General features: G+C 46.8%; 1 protein-coding gene across 1 annotated transcript in view; it reads right to left on the reverse strand.

Annotated features, from left to right (window-relative positions):
- LOC127914346 (glutamate receptor ionotropic, NMDA 2D-like) overlaps positions 1-18,158 on the reverse strand; it is a 163,110-nt gene that overhangs the window by 24,523 nt on the left and 120,429 nt on the right. Inside the window, exons 11-14 of the mRNA XM_052490111.1 lie at positions 11,809-12,038; positions 10,234-10,394; positions 5,832-5,901; positions 5,493-5,610 (exon numbers count right to left, since the gene is read on the reverse strand). Coding sequence (XP_052346071.1) covers positions 5,493-5,610; positions 5,832-5,901; positions 10,234-10,394; positions 11,809-12,038 — 579 coding nt within the window. The remainder of the gene's footprint in view (positions 1-5,492; positions 5,611-5,831; positions 5,902-10,233; positions 10,395-11,808; positions 12,039-18,158) is intronic.

Raw genomic sequence — 18,158 nt, forward strand, 5'->3', positions numbered from 1 at the left:
AACTACTACTACTATCAGAAAAACCAGCACCACTACTGCTCCACTGTCATAACAACAACGACGACAACTGTTCTACTATCATTCTAACCACTACTACTACTGCTCTACTATCATAGCAACCACTACTACTACTGCTCTACTATCGTAGCAACCACTACTACTGCTCTACTACCCTAACAACCATCACTACTACTGCTCTACTATCGTAGCAACCACTACTACTGCTCTTCTACCATAACAACCACTACTACTGCTCTACTATCATAACCTCCACTACTACTGCTCTACTATCATAACAACCAGTACCACTTCTCCTCTACTATCATAACCACCACTACTACTACTGTTCTACTATCATAACAACCACTACTACTACTGTTCTACTATCATAACAACCACTACTACTATACTGTCACAACAACCACTACTACTGCTCTACTCTCATAACCACCACTAGTACTGCTCTACTATCATAACCACCTCTACCACTCCTGCTCTACTATCATAACCACCACTGCTACTGCTCTACTATCATAGTAACCAGCACTACTACTGCTCTACTATCATAGCAACCAGCACCACTTCTGCTCTACTATCATAACCACCACTACTACTGCTCTACTATCATAACCACCACTACCACTCCTGCTCTACTATCATAACCACCACTGCTACTGCTCTACTATCATAGTAACCAGCACTACTACTGCTCTACTATCATAGCAACCAGCACCACTTCTGCTCTACTATCATAACCACCACTGCTACTGCTCTACTATCATAGCAACCAGCACTACTACTGCTCTACTATCATAGCAACCAGCACCACTACTGCTCTACTATCATAGCCACCAGCACCACTACTGCTCTACTATCATAACCACCACTGCTACTGCTCTACTATCATAGCAACCACTACTACTACTGCTCTACTATCATAGCAACCAGCACCACTACTGCTCTACTATCATAGCCACCAGCACCACTACTGCTCTACTATCATAACCACCACTGCTACTGCTCTACTATCATAACAACCACTACTACTACTGTTCTACTATCATAACAACCACTACTACTACTGTTCTACTATCATAACAACCACTACTACTACTGTTCTACTATCATAACAACCACTACTACTACTGTTCTACTATCATAACAACCACTACTACTGTACTGTCACAACAACCACTATTACTGCTCTACTCTCATAATAACAACTTCTGCTGCTGCTCTACTCTCATAACAACCCCTATTACTGTTCCACTATCACAGCAACGACCAGTTATGCTACAGCAGTTACTATTACTACTACTACTAGTACTGCTAATTCTACCTGTAGTAACTTGACAAGGAATGACCACAAGCAATTCAATATTACTTTCCTTTACTTTCAACCTAAGAAATAAAAGGTGTATAACCATGTACAAACAGTACAAATACAGAAAAGTGATACAGCCCACTCAACCTGTGGTAGAGTCACATTGGACAGGTACAACTCTGGGTGATCATCAGAGGGGAACAGTCACGGTCAAGGCCAATGCCAATAATAACCATGAACACATGAATAGTAATCATACTAAACTGCAGGTACGTACAATATTTAATGTAATTATTTATATAGTGTCAACACTATAACACTACTGATACTGTCCAGGGTTATAGTGCCAAGTTTATTTTAATTGCATCACTTCAGGATATTAATTGAAAAGTCCTCATAGTATTTATTGTCTGACTGAATTGAAATTTAGCTGACCCCAACCCTGCTATACTACTGACCTCTATACTACATCCCATGCTGTCGTTGCTTAAATCATGCCGGCCCAGTCAGCCGTGTGATTTGACTAATGGGACTTCTGTTGAACATCATTAGCCGTTTAGCCAGACTCCACAGCTTCAGCAACAGATGGACCAGGGCATATTGGAACGCAACAACAGACAGAGGTACCTGTATAAAGCTGCCTTCCCAAAGAGAAGACGAGAATCTTTAGAAAAAATTCCACTTTCTGTGCCTTTTTTCCACTTGACTTTGAGTGTATCTCTTCAGTCTTGACCTTCACCAATGACACATTGATATGGATAACTGCCATATTGAAACACAATGACACAGAATAGGAAAAGCATACACACACGTTCCTCCAAACAAAAACCTTTTACTAAGCTCTGTCTCATCCTTTGGGCTTTCTCTCCACTTGACTGTGCTTTCTACTGTTTTTTCTCTCTCTCTCTCTCTCTCTCTCTCTCTCTCTCTCTCTCTCTCTCTCTCTCTCTCTCTCTCTCTCTCTCTCTCTCTCTCTCTCTCTCTCTCTCTCTCTCTCTCTCTCTCTCTCTCTCTCTCTCTCTCTCTCTCTCTCTCTCTCTCTCTCTCTCTCTCTGACCATAGCTGTAAAATGTTTTTGTTTTGATGGCATCCATCTCTCTTCGCAGCTCCAGCCAGCTCCAGCCTGCCAAATCTGGCAGGTGTGTCAAATCCACACAGTTCATCTGACCTACTTGGCAGGTGAGGTCAGGTAGAGCTGGCGCTGCCACCACACAGCTGGCATGTTCCAGCAAGGCGATTTTAGGGAAAACATGGGCAATAGGGGGTAGGGGCAATTCTGTCAAATGGCCACCCATGACATCCTGCCAGACATGTCCACAGACGTGTGGGTACATGGTAGCTGCCTGGGCGGCAAAGTATATATAATCTCATTTCTATCAAGCCCTAGACAAAACAACCAACTGCTTCTCAAATCATATACAAACTACTGCTTTTATCAAACCCTATGCAAACTACTTTAGATCTCAAAAGGAGAAAGGAAACCTTTGTGCACTGCAGATGTGCTGGTTGTGGAGAGATCAATAAGATTTCAGAGTCACACATTGTGCAACCATTATCCAGAGAAAATGGTGATAGATGCTATAGATCTCACATGAGTCAGTGTCTCTCCTCCTGAATGCAGTTATGACAAGACATAACAACATGACATAATATAAACTGACATAAGAGGAATAACGGAATAATGGAATAGAAGAGGATGTCAGAATGGATGTTGAGAAGCGGCCCTTAAGGAAGCGTGAATGTGAGAAACATCTCCTATCCTCTAGGAATGAATCCTCTTCTTTAGTAATCCCCACATACAGTATAATACCTTCCTATTACCAGATCCATCCTCACTTAACGGCTCCTGTTACTAGAGCCCTCCACCATACTGCACCATTGTTTAGCCTGAGGTACACAGACGTAAGAGCAAGGGCATGCTAAACGCCACAAATAACATGAATAAAATACAAATACAACCTGTGCACATCTGAACGCTCCGTTTCCCATGCATAGAGAGTTTCCCAAGTGGTCTGGATGTTTAACTCTTACCCAGGATCTTGTTTCATAGACTTGGCATTATCAGTGTGTCGGCAGCTAAAGGGCTTTGTCCGCCAACGCCACGAGCAAAGACGATTAAACAACGAGTCAAGCCAAACAAGGAGCATCCTATTGAGACAACACAGTGTGTGTGTGTGTGTGTGTGTGTGTGTGTGTGTGTGTGTGTGTGTGTGTGTGTGTGTGTGTGTGTGTGTGTGTGTGTGTGTGTGTGTGTGTGTGTGTGTGTGTGTGTGTGTGTGTGTGTGTGTGTGTGTGTGTAGACTGTAAAATTGACAATTAAGCATTCGTGTTTTGACAGCCTCTGCTAAAAACAGCCCTTCTCACTATTACAGGCTAAATCTCTTTCTCTCTAATCCCCGACTTGGAAATGGACAATCATAGTGCTATAATAACACCATATCAGAATTCAATTATTGAATTATCTGGCTCACTGTCATCTCTATTTCTACTGAAATGTCTATATGTGTCTCTACTATTCCTTGAGGTTGAGTCAGTCTGTCTGTTTCATCCATTATTTCTTGCAGTCCATTTCTGTCCTTCTCTCCCTCTGTCTCTTTGTGCCTCTCTGTCTCTCTCTCTGGTCCTCAGCTTATCTGTAATGACTATAAAACTGTCACAAGTTGTGATGATCCCTCCAAACAACACTGACACACACAAACTAAATATTTCCTTTCATCAGATGGAAGACAGAGAGAAAAGGGAGAGAGGAGGATGAGAGGAAGGTATATAAAAAGAGATTCTCAAGAATAGTAAAGTGCTGCTACTAATGCCTGAACAGGCCTCATCCCCTGTTCAACATCCCTCATTCCTCTGGCCTCATCTCCCTGTTCAACATCCCTCATTCCTCTGGCCTTATCCCCTGTTCAACATCCCTCATTCCTCTGGCCTCATCCCCTGTTCAACATCCCTCATTCCTCTGGCCTCATCCCCTGTTCAACATCCCTCATTCCTCTGGCCTCATCTCCCTGTTCAACATCCCTCATTCCTCTGGCCTTATCCCCTGTTCAACATCCCTCATTCCTCTGGCCTTATCCCCTGTTCAACATCCCTCATTCCTCTGGCCTCATCCCCTGTTCAACATCCCTCATTCCTCTGGCCTCATCCCCTGTTCAACATCCCTCATTCTACAGGCCTCATCCCCTGTTCAACATCCCTCATTCCTCAGGCCTTATCCCCTGTTCAACATCCCTCATTCCTCAGGCCTCATCCCCTGTTCAACATCCCTCATTCCTCTGGCCTCATCCCCTGTTCAACATCCCTCATTCCTCTGGCCTCATCCCCTGTTCAACATCCCTCATTCTACAGGCCTCATCCCCTGTTCAACATCCCTCATTCCTCAGGCCTCATCCCCTGTTCAACATCCCTCATTCCTCAGGCCTTATCCCCTGTTCAACATCCTTCATTCCTCAGGCCTCATCCCCTGTTCAACATCCCTCATTCCTCAGGCCTTATCCCCTGTTCAAGATCGCTCATTCCTCATTCCTCAGGCCTCATCCCCTGTTCAAGAACCCTAATTCCTCAGGCCTCATCCCCTGTTCAAGATCCCTCATTCCTCAGGCCTCGTTCCCTGTTCAAGATCCCTCATTCCTCAGGCCTCGTCCCCTGTTCAGGGTCCCTCACTCCTCAGGCCTCATCCCCAGTTCATCTCAGCATAGCATTTGCCCCCGTTCCCATCATGACCCAACAAGTCATCACCATCTCCCCACCTTATTCCCTCAGCCAGTCCCAATTCATTCCCTCCCCCTTCCCCTTGGCCCTAACCCTCCAGTATTTGCAGATCTGTAAGGTGGAAGCAATATGGTGGAAGCTCTAACACAGAACTGCTGATACCTATCCAGACCTTACAGATCTGCAAACATCAAATGGTTAGGACCAAGGGGTAGGTGTAGGGACCGTCTTGCCTTACCCTTTGCCCTTTGACCTCCATCTCCCCCTTTCTCATCCCCTCTCCTTTTTACCCCCTACCACACCTTAAACCTTCCCCAAGTCTCCCCTCACTCTCTACATCCTTCCCCTTCCTCCTTCCCTCCTCCTCCCCTGTCCTCACCATCTCCCTTCCTCCTCCCGTCCTCCCTTATCTTCCCCATCTCCCTCCCTCCTTCCTCCTCCCCTCCTCCCCTGTCCTCACCGTCTCCCACCAGCTGCAGCAGGGCCAGGTCGAGGGGGCGTTTCCAGCGGGAGTTCTTGTGCAGGGCGATACCGTAGCCTGTGGTGGCAAATACCTTCCCAGAGCCTATGGTCATCACCTTTGACAAGCAAACATCAATCAATCAATCAAGCAAGCAACTACTCACTCAATCACTCACTCACCCAACCAATCAACCAAGCAATACATCACATTTTGTATTGCTATTTTCACAAATGCAATTTTCACAAAGTGACAGCAACCAGCTATCTAGCTGACAATAAAACACAATAAAGGAGTAAATAAATAGAATACATCAAGTCAAACTTGTCTGGTCATCACCTTACAACCCTCGTCTTTCCTGGCCATGTAGTTCAACACAGCTGCATCGTAGATAAAGGCATCCAACTTCCTGTAGAGAGAGCGGGGGAGTTAAAGAGTTAATAGAACAGGGGGAGGGAGTAGAGAAAGAGAAAGGCAAGAGTTGAGAGAGTGAGAGAGATCTGGAGTTGGAACGAGAGAGAGGGAGAAGAGAGAAAGGGAGAAAGTGCTAAAGAGAGTGAAAAGTAAAGAGAGTGAAAGAGAGAGGGGATGGAAGGTGGAGAGAGAAGGACTTATACAGTACTGTGATAAAAGAGATGGGAGGAGAGAGAGAGAGAGAGGGAAAGAAGATTTACACACTTCCGGGGCAAAAGACACATGGGGGAGAGAGATAGAGAGTGATGAGTATTATAAAGTTTAAGCACATCCACACTGAGAGAACACACAGGGGAGGAAATAACCAGAGAGAGAGAGAGAGAGAGAGAGAGAGAGAGAGAGAGAGAGAGAGAGAGAGAGAGAGAGAGAGAGAAAGGGTGGGTGGGTGGGTGGGTGGGGGGTGGCATATATTAAAGAAAGGAAAGGAAATAATGATGGAGAGATAAAGAGAGGCTGAGGTAGAGCGAAAGAGAGAGAGAGAAGAGGGGGGAGAGAGGAAGACAGAGGGAGTGACAGAGAGCATCTCATTCCCAGCACATTAACAGTGTTCTATAAATGGGGTGGCGAGGCAATCGGGGAGAGATGATGACAGGGGCTTAGTGACAGTAAACTGTAAGGATTATACAACCCAGCAGACATATGATGCAGATTTAACAAGAGAAGAAGAGAGGAGAAGGGAAGAGAGGAGAGGTATGCAGAGAGAAGGAGAGGAGAGAGTAGAGGAGAGGGATGCAGAGAGAAGGAGAGGAGAGTGGAGAGGAGAGGGATGCAGAGAGAAGGAGAGGAGAGTGTAGAGGAGAGGGATGCAGAGAGAAGGAGAGGGTAGAGGGGAAGGATGCAGAGAGAAGGAGAGGAGAGTGTAGAGGGGAGGGATGGAGAGAGAAGGAGAGGAGAGTGTAGAGGAGAGGGATGGAGAGAGAAGGAGAGGAGAGAGTAGAGGAGAGGGATGCAGAGAGAAGGAGAGGAGAGTGTAAAGGAGAGGGATGCAGAGAGAAGGAGAGGAGAGGAGAGAGGAGAGGGTAGAGGGGAGGATACAGAGAGAAGGAGAGGAGAGGGATGGAGAGAGAAGGAGAGGAGAGGGGAGAGGAGAGGGATGGAGAAAGAAGGAGAGGAGAATGTAGAGGGGAGGGATGGAAGAGAAGGAGAGGAGAGGGTAGAGGACAGGGATGCAGAGAGAAGGAGAGGAGAGGGGAGAGGAGAGGGGTGGAGAAAGGAGAGGAGAGGGTAGAGGAGCGGGATGCAGAGAGAAGGAGAGGAGAGGGTAGAGGAGAGGGATGCAGAGAGAAGGAGAGGAGAGGGTAGAGGGGAGGGATGGAGAGAGAAGGAGAGGAGCGGGACTGAGAAAGAAGGAGAGGAGAGTGTAGAGGAGAGGGATGCAGAGAGAATGAGAGGAGAGGGGAGAGGAGAGGGTAGAGGACAGGGATGGAGAAAGAAGGAGAGTGTAGAGTGGAGAGGAGAGGTATGCAGAGAGAAGGAGAGGAGAGAGTAGAGGAGAGGTATGCAGAGAGAAGGAGAGGGGAAAGTAGAGGAGAGGGATGCAGAGAGAAGGAGAGGAGAGTGTAGAGGGGAGGGATGGAGAGAGAAGGAGAGGAGAGTGTAGAGGGGAGGGATGGAGAGAGAAGGAGAGGAGAGGGTAGAGGAGAGGGATGGAGAGAGAAGGAGAGGAGAGAGTAGAGGAGAGGTATGCAGAGAGAAGGAGAGGAGAGAGTAGAGGAGAGGGATGCAGAGAGAAGGAGAGGAGAGTGTAGAGGGGAGGGATGCAGAGAGAAGGAGAGTGGAGAGGAGAGGTATGGAGAGAGAAGGAGAGGAGAGGGTAGAGGAGAGGGATGGAGAAAGAAGGAGAGGTAGAGTGGAGAGAAGAGGTATGCAGAGAGAAGGAGAGGAGAAAGTAGAGGAGAGGTATGCAGAGAGAAGGAGAGGGGAGAGTAGAGGAGAGGGATGCAGAGAGAAGGAGAGGGGAGTAGAGGGGAGGGATGCAGAGAGAAGGAGAGGGGAGAGTAGAGGAGAGGGATGCAGAGAGAAGGAGAGGAGAGGAGAGAGGAGAGGGTAGAGAGGAGGATGCAGAGAGAAGGAGAGGAGAGGGATGGAGAGAGAAGGAGAGGAGAGGGGAGAGGAGAGGGATGGAGAAAGAAGAAGAGGAGAGTGTAGAGGGGAGGGATGGAAGAGAAGGAGAGGAGAGGGTAGAGGAGAGGGATGCAGAGAGAAGGAGAGGAGAGGGGAGAGGAGAGGGATGGAGAAAGGAGAGGAGAGGGTAGAGGAGAGGGATGCAGAGAGAAGGAGAGGAGAGAGTAGAGGAGAGGGATGCAGAGAGAAGGAGAGGAGAGGGTAGAGGAGAGGGATGCAGAGAGAAGGAGAGGAGAGGGGAGAGGAGAGGGATGCAGAGAGAAGGAGAGGAGAGGAGAGAGGAGAGGGTAGAGGGGAGGATACAGAGAGAAGGAGAGGAGAGGGATGGAGAGAGAAGGAGAGGAGAGGGGAGAGGAGAGGGATGGAGAAAGAAGGAGAGGAGAATGTAGAGGGGAGGGATGGAAGAGAAGGAGAGGAGAGGGTAGAGGACAGGGATGCAGAGAGAAGGAGAGGAGAGGGGAGAGGAGAGGGGTGGAGAAAGGAGAGGAGAGGGTAGAGGAGCGGGATGCAGAGAGAAGGAGAGGAGAGGGTAGAGGAGAGGGATGCAGAGAGAAGGAGAGGAGAGGGTAGAGGGGAGGGATGGAGAGAGAAGGAGAGGAGCGGGACTGAGAAAGAAGGAGAGGAGAGGGTAGAGGAGAGGGATGCAGAGAGAAGGAGAGGAGAGGGTAGAGGAGAGGGATGCAGAGAGAATGAGAGGAGAGGGGAGAGGAGAGGGTAGAGGACAGGGATGGAGAAAGAAGGAGAGTGTAGAGTGGAGAGGAGAGGTATGCAGAGAGAAGGAGAGGAGAGAGTAGAGGAGAGGTATGCAGAGAGAAGGAGAGGGGAAAGTAGAGGAGAGGGATGCAGAGAGAAGGAGAGGAGAGTGTAGAGGGGAGGGATGGAGAGAGAAGGAGAGGAGAGTGTAGAGGGGAGGGATGGAGAGAGAAGGAGAGGAGAGGGTAGAGGAGAGGGATGGAGAGAGAAGGAGAGGAGAGAGTAGAGGAGAGGTATGCAGAGAGAAGGAGAGGAGAGAGTAGAGGAGAGGGATGCAGAGAGAAGGAGAGGAGAGTGTAGAGGGGAGGGATGCAGAGAGAAGGAGAGTGGAGAGGAGAGGTATGGAGAGAGAAGGAGAGGAGAGGGTAGAGGAGAGGGATGGAGAAAGAAGGAGAGTGTAGAGTGGAGAGAAGAGGTATGCAGAGAGAAGGAGAGGAGAAAGTAGAGGAGAGGTATGCAGAGAGAAGGAGAGGGGAGAGTAGAGGAGAGGGATGCAGAGAGAAGGAGAGGGGAGAGTAGAGGGGAGGGATGCAGAGAGAAGGAGAGGGGAGAGTAGAGGAGAGGGATGCAGAGAGAAGGAGAGGAGAGGAGAGAGGAGAGGGTAGAGAGGAGGATGCAGAGAGAAGGAGAGGAGAGGGATGGAGAGAGAAGGAGAGGAGAGGGGAGAGGAGAGGGATGGAGAAAGAAGAAGAGGAGAGTGTAGAGGGGAGGGATGGAAGAGAAGGAGAGGAGAGGGTAGAGGAGAGGGATGCAGAGAGAAGGAGAGGAGAGGGGAGAGGAGAGGGATGGAGAAAGGAGAGGAGAGGGTAGAGGAGAGGGATGCAGAGAGAAGGAGAGGAGAGAGTAGAGGAGAGGGATGCAGAGAGAAGGAGAGGAGAGGGTAGAGGAGAGGGATGCAGAGAGAAGGAGAGGAGAGGGGAGAGGAGAGGGTAGAGGGGAGGGATGGAGAGAGAAGGAGAGGAGAGGGGAGAGGAGAGGGATTGAGAAAGAAGGAGAGGAGAGTGTAGAAGAGAGGGATGCAGAGAGAAGGAGAGGAGAGGGGAGAGGAGAGGGGAGAGGAGAGGGATGGAGAAAGAAGGAGAGTGTAGAGTGGGGAGGAGAGGGATGCAGAGAGAAGGAGAGGAGAGGGGAGAGGAGAGGGTAGAGGGGAGGATGCAGAGAGAAGGAGAGGAGAGGAGAGAGGAGAGGGTAGAGTGGAGGGATGCAGAGTGAAGGAGAGGAGAGGGTAGAGGAGAGGAATGCAGAGAGAAGGAGAGGACATTTTTGGGTGAGAAGTTTTAGGGTGAGAGGTTGATATTGTGAGAGGGAAGTTTAGGGGAAAGAGTGAGAGTGAGGGGATCATCTCATAGACATAGTTCAGATCCCAGAGGGGACAGAAAGAAAGACAGACCCAGTCTTGAGGTTGTTAATGGCGTCCTCCACCCCTCTCTGGTTATATTTGACCATGTAATGGTGCATGCCAGGGTAGTTACTGCGGATGTTCTTCTCTGTGCTTCCATTGGGCACCGTGCCAAACTTCAGAGGGGGGTACTGCTCTGTGGGGTGCTGGAACTGAAAGAGAGGTGAGAAAGGTGAGTTTGAGTTGGGCTAAACATCCCTATTTTATGAAGAAACAATGGGCTTATGTTTGAATAGAGAGGGGAGAAGCCTGTGCTTTGCTACAGTACAAGGAAGTATATTTTTTTCTACATCAGAGAACCATAGAGACCAAATCACATAAACCGTATGAATCCAGTTGTATTGTATCTGTAGCCATGTCCAATCACCATAACACTGAGCAATATCACGACAACAAAGTATTGACCATAAAGCACTGAGCTGTAATAGACCATGACAGTACACTCAACATCAAGCTCAAAATACCATGCTATCATATTCAACCAAAACATTGAACATCAGAAAGCAGAGAGAGAGAGAGAGAGAGATAGAGAGAGAGAGAGAGAGAGAGAGAGAGAGGGAGAGATAGAGAGAGAGAGAGAGAGAGAGAGAGAGAGAGAGTGAGCCTGGACATCAATGTGTGCTTGCGAGTGAAATTTACATTTACATTACATTTAAGTCATTTAGCAGACGCTCTTATCCAGAGCGACTTACAAATTGGTGCATTCACCTTATGACATCCAGTGGAACAGCCACTTTACAATAGTGCATCTAAATCTTTTAAGGGGAGGGGGAGAAGGATTACTTTATCCTATCCTAGGTATTCCTTAAAGAGGTGGGGTTTCAGGTGTCTCCGGAAGGTGGTGATTGATGTTAAACTGAACATATTTTTAAATCAGAACATCAGAATCAAACCCTTACCTATAACCCTTACCTATAACCCTTACCTATAACCCTTACCTATAACCCTTACCTATAACCTTTACCTATAACCTGTACCTATAACCCTTACCTATAACCCTTACCTATAACCCTTACCTATAACCCTTACCTATAACCTTTACCTATAACCCTTACCTATAACCCTTACCTATAACCCTTACCTATAACTTTTACCTATAACCTTTACCTATAACCCTTACCTATAACCCTTACCTATAACCTTTACCTATAACCCTTACCTATAACCTTTACCTATAACCCTTACCTATAACCTTTACCTATAACCCTTACCTATAACCTTTACCTATAACCCTTACCTATAACCCCTACCTATAACCCTTGCCTATAACCTTTACCTATAACCCTTACCTATAACCCTTACCTATAACCCTTACCTATAACCCTTACCTATAACCTTTACCTATAACCCTTACCTATAACCTTAACCTATAACCCTTACCTATAACCCTTACCTATAACCCTTACCAATAACCTTTACCTATAACCCTTACCTATAACCCTTACCTATAACCCTTACCTATAACCCTTACCTATAACCCTTACCTATAACCCTTACCTATAACCCTTACCTATAACCCTTACCCACCTTTCAAAAAAAAACACACAACCATTCTTCTATGTTTACCTTTTTGTCTGAGAGTCCAGAGACAGTGTCTATGTACTCCTCCTGGATCATGAAGGCAGCCAGGTTGGCTGTGTAGGAAGCCAGGAAGATGACAGCGAAGAAGGCCCAGATCAGCACCATGATCTTACTGGTGGTTCCTCTGGGGTTCTCCACTGGGACCGAGTTATTGAACACAATGGCCCACAGCAACCACACAGACTTTCCTATGGTGAACGTAGAGCCTCCTGCCTCTGGATGGAGAGAGGGAGAGGAGGGGGTGGGGGGAGACCAGGGTTGGGGCAGAGAGGGAGTTTGGTGGGGTGGGGTATGAGGGAGAGAGAGAGAGAGGGAGGACGTGAGGGAAAAGGAGGAGGAGAGTCCCTCACTGGAAGAGTATGAGTGCATCCAGTCAACAGTCCTCTCAATAGAGCTTTAAATGAAGGCCTGCAGTATTAAAGGGATACCAGCAGGCTAGCAGATACCAATAGAGCTTTAAATGAAGGCCTGCAGTGTTAAAGGGATACCAGCATGCTAGCAGATACCAATAGAGCTTTAAATGAAGGCCTGCAGTGTTAAAGAGATACCAGCATGCTAGCAGATACCAATAGAGCTTTAAATGAAGGCCTGCAGTGTTAAAGGGATACCAGCATGCTAGCAGATACCAATAGAGCTTTAAATGAAGGCCTGCAGTGTTAAAGGGATACCAGCAGGCTAGCAGATACCAATAGAGCTTTAAATGAAGGCCTGCAGTGTTAAAGAGATACCAGCATGCTAGCAGATACCAATAGAGCTTTAAATGAAGGCCTGCAGTGTTAAAGGGATACCAGCAGGCTAGCAGATACCAATAGAGCTTTAAATGAAGGCCTGCGGTGTTAAAGAGATACCAGCATGCTAGCAGATACCAATAGAGCTTTAAATGAAGGCCTGCAGTGTTAAAGGGATACCAGCATGCTAGCAGATACCAATAGAGCTTTAAATGAAGGCCTGCAGTGTTAAAGAGATACCAGCATGCTAGCAGATACCAATAGAGCTTTAAATGAAGGCTTGCAGTGTTAAAGGGATACCAGCATGCTAGCAGATTGGTCTATTGGTATCGCTAGTTAGTATTGGCTTGTGAAACAGTGTTTTCAACCCATTTTACTGTAAGCAACGTTATGGACAATACTGTTCCACTCAAGATGAACCAAATATCCAAAACCCCTGGAATGACTGATCCATGCCTTATGATAAGGTACATTTCCTGTTTTTAATGTGTTTTATTTCCTGTTTTTATTTGATCTGACCTAGTATTGATTCCATGCTCTTTTTAAGATCCTATTGTGGATTCTCTATTTCTTTACCTTTGGTACTGAACACTGCACTGAGGAGGAAGAGCTTTAAAGTAAGCATGTCACTGTACTGTTTACACCTGTTGTATACCGTGCACGTGACAAACTTTGATTTGATATAGTAAATAATACCCTGCGGATTCCCTCTCAAGCACATTCAATAAATATTGAACACCACTGCTTTCAACACTGAGATTAAATCATATACTTAATTTCACCACTCATGGTCTAATCTTCACCAAGATCAAACACCAGAACCCTTATTTTAAATGACAGGAAAAAGGGATTAGAGAGATGAAGGGAATGTGTGAGAGGAGGACAGAGAGGTAAAATATGCACAGCGCAGCAGTCATGCTGTAAAAGATGAGAGACCTAAGAGAGAGAGAGAGACCTAAGAGAGAGAGAGACCTAAGAGAGAGAGAGACCTAAGAGAGAGAGAGACCTAAGAGAGAGAGAGAGAGAGAGAGAGAGAGACCTAAGAGAGAGAGAGAGAGAGAGACCTAAGAGAGACCTAAGAGAGAGAGAGACCTAAGAGAGAGAGAGAGAGACCTGAGAGAGAGAGAGAGAGAGAGAGAGAGAGAGAGAGAGAGAGAGAGAGAGAGAGAGAGAGAGAGAGAGAGAGAGAGAGAGACCTGAGAGAGAGAGAGAGAGAGAGAGAGAGAGAGAGAGAGAGAGAGAGAGAGAGAGAGACAGAGACAGAGGTCAGGATCAGATCAGCTCCTGCATTTTTCAGCATTTTCTTTAAAAAAAAAAAGATAGATTAAGAGTCAGATAAACTTTGATTTTTTGTCTGGAACACATACTGGATTTTACCCTCTACAACATAACCCCTACTTCAAATCAAAACTTAAAACCTACAACCTGATTTTGGACGGAATTACGGAATCACCTGGAAGGTTCACAACTACCAAGGATTTTTACTCTATACAGCAAATTCTCTGGAAAACAACAGAAACCTGAAAACACCATCCAACCTGGAACTGAGTGAGTAATGCTTAGTCTGAAACTATATCTTATTTCCAAAAGCCAAGAAGAAAAATACACAACATTACTTTATAAGGACTGAATTCTAACATAATTCTGCCAAGCTTGATACAGCTTCAACTAGCACTGACGTGTCAAGTGAGAGGTGTCAAAGCCCATTAGCCCAACAATGGCAGGAGAGTCACACAGTCTACCCCAACCAAATGGAGAGGCCTTAGAAGCTCCCTCCCGCTGTTCAGAGGCAATTAAAATACAGTATCCTTTGAATGTAAAGAATGAGAAGTCAAGAAAAGATTACAAAATGAAGCTCCTTATGGAAAATCAAGAGACACTTTTTGCTGACTATTACAAAAATGGGAACATCAACAACCTTATCTTCCACACAAACCATCCCCTGGCATGGCACAGTGCTATATTAGCACACTACCCCTCTGTTACGAGAGCGGGGATTAACGAGGGGTGGAAACTCAGAATACTTGATAACGAGGACTCTGAGTCAGCTAATATAAATATCTATAAGTCCGGAACAGTGATCGTACAAAGTAACCACAAACAGTTTCAGCTGGACTTTCACCTAATCAAAGAATTAGCCCAACAGGAGAAGCTCTCCCTTGATAAAGATACCCCCACCCCGAGCGGGTCAAACCAGACCTCTTCATTATGTAACACCACAGACGAGCAACCCCCAGCGGAGAGTCAACCTCCCAGCACGGACTACCACTCCCTCATTGAAATGAAGGACAAATTCACCCAGCTGGAGGTAAGACAGGTGGAGCTGGAACAGCAGGTGATTACACTTCAGTCAGCATAGACCCAGACAACAGTCCAGCACAACAACACCCCCTTAACCAGACCCGGAGAGCTGGAGGTGGACAGAGACATATCTGCACTCTGGACTGTGGTGAGACAACTTCAACAGGAGAAAGAGCAGAATCAGGAGAAGAACAGTGCATTAGAGGAGAGGATCAGACTGCTGGTGGAGGAGAGGTTGAGGGGAATGGAGGAGAGGGTGAGGGGGACGGAGGAGAGGTTGAGGGGGACGGCGTGTGACAGAGAACAACCCACTAGAGAGGTGGCCACCCCCACAGAGAAGCCAGCAGAACAGCCCACCCCAGCACCTGACAAAAGTTTCGACACCACAGCAGAACAGTCCACACCAGACCCTGACCATAGAGTCGACACCACAGCAGAACAGACAAATGAAGAACCACAAGCCCAGCGGCTCTCACCCCCTCTCAGCACCCCCCCTGTCAGCCACCCTGATAGCCCTTCTGACAACCCCCTCACACCCACTGAGGACAAACACAAGACACAGATTGTACTACTTATGGACTCAAATGGAAAATATATAGAAGAAAAAAAACTTTTTCCCAAACATAGTGTGTCTAAACTCTGGTGTCCAAACACCCAGCGTGCCCTCGACCTTCTGTCTGAGGACCAACTAGGTTCACCCAGCCACATAATAATACACACAGGCACAAACGACCTGAGAGCACAGCAGGAAAGGGTGGCAACAGCACTGAAGGGAGTGATTGAAAAGGCTTCTTCTACTTTCCCCAACGCACAAGTGGTTATCTCCACCCTGCTACCACGAAAAGACTTCCACCCTGCCACAATACAGCGGGTAAACGCAAGTATTTCCCGTGACTGTGCCTCAAAACCAAATGTTTTCCTGGCCCACCACTCCACCCTGGACTTGAACAGCCTCTATGACCAGGTCCACCTCTACAAGGCAGCAGTGCCCACCTTTGCCAGGACCCTAAAGGACATCGCTCTCAAACGTATCCCGAACACTTCACACAGGAGCAACAGATCAATAGACTCCCCACCCAGACCAGCGAGACACCCTCCCAGACCTGCAGGACCCCCCCCCCTGGACCTACACATAGAGGACCCACGCCAAGAGGAATTACATCCAGACCACAGTACACCCAGACACATCCACACCCCCACCCCAACCAATCAACACCCCCCCACGTCAACCATGCCCACACCCCATTTAGGCCCCCTCAGATCAGACCTATGCCACTCCTGCCCACCCCATGCACCCCACCCCCGTATAGAGGGCCTCAACATGGAAGCCACATACGCCCAGGTAGTGAGCGGGCAAACAGTCCCAACCCCCACTCTCACACTCGCCCAAGCCAATAGCATGTACCAGATGCTCAGCAGGCTCTGCTCACACTTACTGGCCTGAGGCCAAACCACACGACCAACAACATTGGACATTCTATGGAACAAAAAGCCTTCACTATATCATCCTGGAATATCCAAGGCCTGAGGTCATCTGCCTTTGGCCTAAAGAGCAGAAACCCGGACTTCACCAAAGAAATCGGTAATACAGACATTGTCATCCTGCAAGAAACCTGGTATAGAGGAGACGGACCCACTGGTTGCCCTCTAGGTTACAGAGAGCTGGTAGTCCCATCCACCAAACTACCAGGTGTGAAACAGGAAGGGACTCAGGGGGTATGCTAATTTGGTATAGAGCAGACCTAACTCACTCCATTAAATTAATCAAAACAGGAACATTCTACATTTGGCTAGAAATTCAAAAGGAAATTATCCTAACAGAGAAAAATGTCCTCCTGTGTGCTACCTATATCCCCCACTAGAATCCCCATATTTTAATGAAGACAGCTTCTCCATCCTGGAGGGCGAAATCAATCATTTCCAGGCACAGGGACATGTACTAGTCTGTGGCGACCTAAATGCCAGAACCGGACAAGAACCTGACACCCTCAGCACACAGGGGGACAAACATCTGCCTGGAGGTGACAGCATCCCCTCCCACATATGCCCCCTAGGCACAACTATGACAACATAACCAACAAAAACGGGTCACAACTCCTGCAGCTCTGTCGCACGCTGGGTATGTACATAGTCAACGGTAGGCTTCGAGGGGACTCCTATGGTAGGTACACCTATAGCTCATCTCTTGGCAGTAGTACTGTAGACTACTTTATCACTGACCTCAACCCAGAATCTCTCAGAGCGTTCACAGTCAGTCCACTAACACCCCTATCAGACCACAGCAAAATCACAGTCTACTTAAACAGAGCAATACTCAACCATGAGGCATCAAAGCCAAAGGAACTGAGTAACATTAAGAAATGCTATAGATGGAAGGAATGCAGTTTGGAAACCTACCAAAAAACAATTAGTCAACAACAAATTCAATCCCTTTTAGACAATTTCCTGGGTAAAACGTTCCACTGTAATAGTGAAGGTGTAAACTTGGCAGTAAAAAATCTTAACAGTATATTTGACCTCTCAGCTTCCCTATCAAATCTAAAAATCTCAAATAGAAAACCGAAGAAAATTAACAATATGACAAATGGTTTGATGAGGAATGCAAAAATCTAAGAAAGAAATTGAGAAACCTGTCCAACCAAAAACATAGAGACCCGGAAAACCTGAGTCTACGCCTTCACTATGGTGAATCACTAAAACAATACAGAAATACACTACGGAAAAAGAAGGAACAGCATGTCAGAAATCAGCTCAATGCAATTGAAGAATCCATAGACTCTAACCACTTCTGGGAAAATTGGAAAACACTAAACAAACAACAACACGAAGAATTATCTATCCAAAATGGAGATGTATGGGTAAACCACTTCTCCAATCTTTTGGTTCTATAACAAAGAACAAAGAGCAAAAACATATACATGATCAAATACAGATCTTAGAATCAACTATTAAAGACTACCAGAACCCACTGGATTCTCCAATTACATTGAATGAGTTACAGGACAAAATAAAAACCCTCCAACCCAAAAAGGCCTGTGGTGTCGATGGTATCCTCAATGAAATGATCAAATATACAGACAACAAATTCCAATTGGCTATACTAAAACTCTTTAACATCATACTTAGCTCTGGCATCTTCCCAATATTTGGAACCAAGGACTGATCACCCCAATCCACAAAAGTGGAGACAAATTTGACCCCAATAACTACCGTGGAATATGTGTCAACAGTAACCTTGGGAAAATCCTCTGCATTATTATTAACAGCAGACTCGTACATTTCCTCAATGAAAACAATGTACTGAGC

This window comes from Oncorhynchus keta, chromosome 31, assembly GCF_023373465.1.
Source record: "Oncorhynchus keta strain PuntledgeMale-10-30-2019 chromosome 31, Oket_V2, whole genome shotgun sequence".
Classification (NCBI taxonomy): domain Eukaryota; kingdom Metazoa; phylum Chordata; class Actinopteri; order Salmoniformes; family Salmonidae; genus Oncorhynchus; species Oncorhynchus keta.